At 37.8% G+C, this 7988-nt stretch overlaps 1 protein-coding gene across 1 annotated transcript in view; it reads left to right on the forward strand.

Moving 5' to 3' along the window:
• LOC131067633 (ABC transporter B family member 13) overlaps positions 1–6201 on the forward strand; it is a 67662-nt gene extending 61461 nt beyond the window's left edge. The window contains exons 5-11 of the mRNA XM_058002725.2: positions 2058–2317; positions 2431–2744; positions 3017–3240; positions 3331–3710; positions 3802–4232; positions 4389–4630; positions 4729–6201. Of these exons, the coding sequence (XP_057858708.2) occupies positions 2058–2317; positions 2431–2744; positions 3017–3240; positions 3331–3710; positions 3802–4232; positions 4389–4630; positions 4729–5946 (3069 nt within the window). The 3' untranslated portion in view covers positions 5947–6201. The remainder of the gene's footprint in view (positions 1–2057; positions 2318–2430; positions 2745–3016; positions 3241–3330; positions 3711–3801; positions 4233–4388; positions 4631–4728) is intronic.
• Positions 6202–7988: the final 1787 nt, after the last annotated feature.

Here is a 7988-nt window from a genome sequence, read left to right on the forward strand (position 1 = left end):
TATGCACAACCAAGGCTGCAGTAAGTATATATCAATTTGAAAAACAAGAAATGCATCAGCCCATAAATAGGGGTGCATCTAGATTGTCCCCAGCTAGGAACAATTACATAAGAGGAGCCATTTTGGCCAAATCAAAATGGTTACTGTTGCCACTTACAGTAACAAAACCTATGCTACGCTAAAGGCAAGCAAAGGTGGTTAGACCCACACAAACTTGCAGCTTATCAGGACCTCAAAGCTATTTAACTTTCAGGATTCTTCTCTTTCTTGGAAGATCTTAATGTCATTTCATGGGATGGTTTATTCTTCTTCCTCTCTACTTTTGTCCAAGCTTGGGCTGATTGAGGGGAGCCCACAGTGATTTGTTCTTTGACTGTGATGCTGCGCATATTATCCCTCCCACCAGCCCATTCACAAGAGGCCGAAGGCTCAAGAGAGATCACAGATCAATCCAAAGACTTGGAATTATCAAGCATCTGAGAAGTATCGAAAGCCGCAAGAGTCTAAATAGAAGCATTCATATTGTGAGTCCTACTCTCATTGTCGCTCCCGAAAAAAGCTCCAGCCACTGACACAAATGAGGTTGGCAAAGTCTGAGGGGAGGGTTGCTTAGAATCAAGCACCTTCTCAGCATGTGCAGGATGAGCAGTCATGTAGTGATGTGGGTGGGCGTCTACCCACCAAGAGCCTTGATGATCAGCTTTAAACCTGGGCCTGGAACAATTATGAACAGTATGACCAATTTCAAAACATCTTCAACATCTAAAGGGAAAGCCTTCATAATCAAGTGCTTGAGTCCAACTGTTACTATCAACCTTGAAGGTGATATCAGCAAGGAGATCCTTGGAAGTATCAACCTCCAAAAGAATGCAAGAAAAGGTGATTTAAGTGAAATTGGATGTGTTAGTATCTATTGCAAGAAAATTAACCAAAGAATCTCCAATTGCTTCAAAACAAGCATTGCCACTGATTGCATATTTATGCCATCGTTGTCATTAGAGCACAACTTTCCCTTGGTTCAACTGTTGAAAATATGTGACAATCAATTGGACTTGATTACTCTTATGATGTGGTTCCCTAGGATCTTTGCCACTTTGAATTTGGTGATCAAATCTAGTTTTACTTTGAGGTGATTCTAGGCTGCTCCTTTTGTGCTTTGCCTTGCATTGATATGTCACTTTGAGGAAATGCTAGCAATTCAAGAGTTTGATCATCTTTATTCCTTATCTCCTCTCCATTGAGCAACCTGCAAACATTATCAGCTTTGACAAAAGTAGACCAAAAGTTTGACAACTTGGTGATTTGACTAAAAGGATACTTAACTGGCCTTGATAACATGACAAGAATGATATAATTACTAACTATAATCTTGACTGCACATGAAATTTTTGTAGGGGGACTAATTTTGGTACTAACACACAAGGTCCTTTTACTCTTGGTCTTGGTAACTGTGCAAGGGTGTTTAATTGGTCTTGATGGAGACATGGTGGTCATACAATTATTGCTATTGAATTATGAAGAGTCATCTCAACTATATTGAATTTATGGATTGTATGATTATGGTGAGATAGTTACAGGGAAGCCTGAGTTCTAATCCTTGACAAGATTCTGAACTTCAAAGATGCTACTTATGTATGATGTCTTTAGTGATGCTCATGATTTAATATTCACAAGAGGTTATGAACCCTCATAAATCTTAACTTCTCTAGATCTGAGTTTTCACTTAAAGGGAAGCTGGTCCATGATATCTATTTATATTATTTGCATTGTGTATTACTTCATCTGATTTTATGACATCTTATGACCTCAATAGGAGACTCCATTAAAATTTCGGAGAGTTTTTTCTCTATTCATAATTTTATCTTTCCACTTCTCTTGTGATCTACATAAGAATCACTACTAACGTTAAGTTTGAAGTTGGTAGATTATTTCCTCTGTTATCCTGTTTTATTATTTGCTTTAAGGAATCCTCATCATTGTCATCAAATTGATAAAGAAAAGGCACTACTGCAATATAAAACAACTTTGTCATGACCATGTTTTTTCCTCAAGAACAGGCAATATCTCAAGTGCGTACTGTGTATTCATTTGTGGGAGAGACCAAGGCTATTCAAGCTTATTCAAGAGCTCTTGGAACTACTCTAAAGTTGGGGAAGAAAGGGGGTATTGCGAAAGGATTGGGTGTAGGATTTACATATGGATCAGTGTTTGGTGCATGGGCATTGCTTCTTTGGTATGCGGGTGTCCTTGTCAGACATGGAGAAACCAGTGGTGGTGAAGCATTCACAACCATTTTCAATGTCATTATCAGTGGAATGTAAGCTTTTAGAAATCTGGAATAAAATCCAGAATTCATTGAATAACATGATATACGATATTTTTGCATGCTTATGTCTTCTCACTTTTCTTCCTTCTTCAATGCGTATCTAGTGCTCTTGGTCAAGCGGCTCCAAACTTGGGTGCATTTGGCAAGGGGAAAGCAGCTGCATATAACATTATTCAAATGATCAAACAGAAACCAACAATGAGTTATAACCTATTGGAAGGCGAGACTTTATCACATGTTGAGGGGCATATCGAATTACGCAAGGTCTGCTTCAGTTATCCATCTCGACCTGATATCATCTTTCAAGATTTTGACCTTTCAATTCCTGCTGGAAAGACAGTGGCGATTGTTGGACATAGTGGGTCGGGGAAAAGCTCAATTATATCCTTAATAGAGCGCTTTTATGATCCTTCTGCAGGTAAATTACAACCATTTATTCTAAACATATATTTGCATCCATATGTTCCATGATTGGTTGCTAAGAATATATTGAGAGGATATTTCACAATTTCTGGATACCAGCAAATAAAATACATTTTCATACCACATGGTTGTGATTTAAAAAAAAAAAATCTGGCTCAATTGGAATGAATCTCAAAATTAGATGCAGGGAAAGGAAATAATTTCCTTGTCTTTTAAATCAATATTTAAGTAGATAATGAAATCCATTTACATATTACATTTATGTAGGTGAAGTGCTACTGGATGGGCACAATTTGAGGAGCCTGCAACTGAAGTGGTTACGGGATCAGATTGGATTGGTCAGTCAGGAACCAGTATTATTTGCAACTAGTATAATTGAAAATATTTTGTATGGTAAGGACAATGCAAGCATGGAGGAGATTAAAGAAGCTGCAAAGGCTGCTAATGCTCACTCCTTTATAGAAAATCTACCCAATGGCTACAATACCCAGGTGCAATTACTAGCAAGACAATTTCTTTTTTCTATTTAAGTTCCAGTCTCCAGGCAAGCTTAGATCTGATTTAAAATATCTGAAAAGTAGGTGGGTGAGAGAGGAACACAACTTTCTGGAGGGCAGAAGCAACGAGTAGCTATTGCTAGAGCAATGCTGAAGAGTCCGAAAATTTTACTTTTGGATGAAGCAACAAGTGCATTGGATGCAGAATCAGAGCAGATTGTTCAGCAAGCTCTTGAAAACATTATGATAGGCCGGACCACAGTAGTGGTGGCTCATAGACTATCTACAATTCGAAATGCTGATACCATTGCAGTGTTACAAAACGGCAAAGTTGTAGAAAGTGGTTCACACCAGGAATTGATTTCAAAAGGGAAAGATGGGGCATATTTTTCTCTTGTGCAGCTGCAAGAAGCGACAGAAAGTGGACCTGCACGGGAAGAACATGAAAGTAGCAGGAAATCCAGGTGAGAATTATTTGGTTTTGCTAATTCTGTAATTTTTTTGATTTCAAATAACTTTTTTTGGATAAATGACCTTTTGTATGGTGTTCTGTAGGCAATCCCTTGAATCCTTATTTTCCTCGCAAAGTTTTAGATCTGGAGTTAATAGCATTAGATTTGATTCTATTGGAAAAGAAAATTTGGATATCAAGGGATCGAAAGGTGAACAACCACCATCATTTATGAGGCCTTCAATCTGGCGACTGCTTAAACTGAACATACCAGAGTGGCCTTTTGCCATACTAGGCACTCTAGGGGCAATAATGGCAGGTGTGGAGACACCACTTTTTGCTCTTGCCATTACACATGTTTTAATCACCTTCTACTCTCCTGACAAGCTGCATATCAAGCATGAAGTTGAGAAAATTTCTATTATATTCAGTGGAGCAGCAGTTGCTACTGTGCTGATATATTTATTGCAGCACTATTTCTATACCTTAATGGGGGAGCAACTCACTACACGCATCCGAGAAATGATGTTCTCAGGTATATACGAGTTTATTCATCTTGACTTTACACTTTAGTAAATTGAGTAAAGTAATTTGAGTTTATTTACATGAAGAGGTGTTCACAGAATCTAATTGACATGGAAAACGAATTTATACCTTGATATGATCATCTTGTAACTTGCATGAATTGCAGCAATTTTACGGAACGAGATAGGTTGGTTTGATTCAACTGAAAATAGTAGCGGAATGTTAACATCATGTTTGGCAACCGATACAACATTAGTTAGAGGTGCTATTGCTGATCGCATGTCAACAATTGTGCAGAATGTAGCACTTACAGTGACTGCATTTGTCATTGCATTCATGCTTAATTGGCGTATAGCTTCAGTTATCCTTGCAACATTTCCGTTTCTGATTGGTGCTTCTGTAGCTGAGGTAATTCTCCTTTTCAGTTTTGGTCATGTCCAGAGATAAAGAAGATTGATTGATTCAATTGTCTCATGAGTTTAATAACTTCTTTTATTTTATTTCAGCAACTTTTTATGAAGGGATTTTGTGGAGATTTCAACAGTGCATATTCTAAAGCAAGCATGGTAGCTGGTGAAGCTGTGAGCAATATCCGCACAGTTGTATCTTTTTCTGCACAAGAGAGAGTTATTGGTCTTTTTGCTCAAGAATTAATTGAACCAAAGAAAAAGAATTTTTTGCGAGGCCAAATAGCCGGGTTAGGCTATGGCATTTCCCAGCTTTGCCAGTTTGGGTCTTATGGCCTTGCATTTTGGTATGCATCTTTGCTAGTTAAAAACCATGAAACTGACTTTGGACAAGTGATGAAAGCATTCATGGTTTTGGTCATCACAGCATTTGGTGTGGCTGAAACTCTTGCTCTTGCTCCTGATATTGTGAAGGGATCTCAAGCTTTGGAACCTGTTTTTAGGATTCTTGACCGAAGAACTGAGATAGAACCTGACGATCTTACGGAAGAGGAGGTCACAGAAGTCAAGGGTGACATAGAATTGAGTCATGTGAAGTTTCGCTATCCTTCTCGACCAGATAGTATTGTTTTCGAGGATTTAAGTTTGCATATTCAATCAGGAACAAGTCTAGCTCTGGTAGGTCCAAGTGGCTCAGGCAAGAGTTCAGTTGTATCCCTTCTAATGAGATTTTATGATCCAATATCAGGGGCAGTCTTCATAGATGGTAATGATATCAGGAAACTAAGGCTCAGGTCTTTGAGACAGCAAATTGGTCTAGTGCAACAGGAGCCTGCTCTTTTTGCAACAACCATCTATGAAAACATTCAGTATGGGAAAGATGGGGCTTCTGAAGCTGAAATAATAGAAGCTGCAAAATCAGCAAATGCACACAACTTCATCAGTGGCCTACCTGACGGTTATCAGACAAATGTTGGTGAGAGAGGGCTGCAGCTATCTGGAGGGCAGAAGCAAAGAGTTGCCATTGCAAGGGCAATCTTAAAGAATCCAGCCATACTTCTTTTGGATGAGGCAACCAGTGCATTGGATACAGCATCAGAGAATGTAGTCCAGTCTGCTTTGGATCAATTAATGCATAGTCGGACAACCATTGTTGTAGCACACAGGCTTTCGACAGTTCAAAATGCTAACATGATTGCAGTGCTTCATGGTGGACGGGTAAAGGAACAAGGTACCCATTGGCAGCTTATCAATAATCCTGATGGTGAATATGCTCAATTAGTTAGATTACAGCAAGGAACAAAATCTGAAATCTAATAGCTGATCTACTAATGCTTAATAGTTAATATCCATCATTGCCTTATACAATCTGCAAAAATGCACTGCAGATTTTGCCTGCTTGAATTTCCGAATTAGAGATTGTAAATAATCCTCAAAGGTTGTTGCCCTGCAGGTTTTGGTCATGACCATTTCCTCAAATTAGTGTTTTTGAAGTAAATAGGTACCGTGTAGGTTCATGTATTTTTTGAGGAGATTCTCTGATCTAATAATTAAATGAAAATATTTGTTATAGATTCCTTCTCATAGAAGATGACTTAGATGTGTGATGCACTCATTTTAACCATAATTATGTAGTTTAATGGTAACATGAATACTGGGACAGTTTACCCCATTAGGGCTTGACCAAAGAATCTCTTTGTTATATGCACGGGTTATACATACAAGCAAACAAGCATCCTGTATTGGAGATTTATATGAGCAAATTCAGTACAAATGTTGACATTGTTTTTATACCCCAAATTCCTATACGTGTCCCTAGGTCAGACTAAATAGCTTTTTTTAAATGGGAAATAGGATTTCATTTAAAGTCATCATTACGTAACTCTTCTTTCGCATTATATACTTAGAGGTCGCCTCTTCATAGTGGCTTATATGGAATTTCAACATATCAATTAACATTTCTTATTTCAGATCAATGTTGTTATAGCCACATGCTGTGTTGTTATTATCATATCGAATAAAATTGCCACTTTCACCAAGAAAATTCTACTAATCCACTTGCATTTAGAAAAGAAATATAATTACAATTGACATCAGAACAATATTTTCTATATAGATAGTTTCTTTAAATCCTCAATTCCAACCTTCCGGTAAAAGAGAGACAACTGTAAATGAAAATTTTGTTCTTGCTTAACTCATTGTATTTTGACATTTACTAAGGAAAAATCCACCCAGGTGCCCATTTCTCCCTTTCCAAATCATTACTGTGGAGGTAGTTTTATTCTTGATTTGCAGGTTTTTAGGCAAAAAGGTTTAAATTTTGGCTCTAAAAGTTTTTTTACTGCGCCCAAAACCACCATGGCTTCCAGTGGTTATCAGCATTTTTGGGGGCTGCCTCGAGACTTTGCTTGTTTAGGACATTCTTTTTCTGGAATTCTGCCTATGTTTTTTTTTTTTTTAAGGATTGATAAAATTGTAGAGGATTAGATAGATTGTTGGACGATTGGATCATTTTACCTTTGGCCCTGATATTTGTAAACATCTTCTGCGGCCTAACAAACTAAATTGGCTTGCTTGGAGGATCTTCAAAAGAATCCAAACAGAAAAAAACTGACTGTAATAAATCATGTTTAATATGAATCCTGTGGAAAAAATGTGCTGTTAATCTTCATATGTTTTGTAATGTTTAAATTGTTTAGGTGGTGAGAAGTCATAAGAGTAATCTTACAAAGTGGAGAGCACATGATTATAGAGGGGGGAGAAGAAATTCTAGTTGGTGAGAGGAAGAGCTTATCCGGGTGGGAGGACGTTGGTGAAATAGAAATTCTACTCCCTCCTCCCTTTGAGATAACTTTCCCACTTCCCTTTGAGATAACTTTCCCACTTCCCTTACTTTACTTTCGATATAAAATGGAAAGAAAAAATGTTAATTGCTCAGATTAGAACCGGCTCACATCAACTTAGATGTGAAACTGGAAGATGGATGATACCTAAAGAGGAGTGGGTAGATAGAAAATGTAGATATTGCACCCAAGGGGTTGTGGAGACAAGATGACACTATATCATGGAATGACCAGCTTACAAGGATATCCGGATCCACTACATTGACATGCTAAATGTAAACACCTTGAGCAATTTATTTGAAGAAGAAAAGATAACAAGAGTCACAGATTTCTTGATCAAGTTACTTAGTTTAAGATCCAAGATGCAGAAGGAAAAGGAAAAGGAGGTTTAGCAGATAGCTCTTTGGTCTTTGCATACTCTTCTTGCTGGCTACCCATGGGTCCCATAGACTATTTGGCCTCGTGGACGTTATTAAAAGCATTCAATTCAATTCAATTCTCCCACTTTCCTTCCAA

This window comes from Cryptomeria japonica, chromosome 5 (genome assembly GCF_030272615.1).
Source record: "Cryptomeria japonica chromosome 5, Sugi_1.0, whole genome shotgun sequence".
Taxonomy (NCBI): domain Eukaryota; kingdom Viridiplantae; phylum Streptophyta; class Pinopsida; order Cupressales; family Cupressaceae; genus Cryptomeria; species Cryptomeria japonica.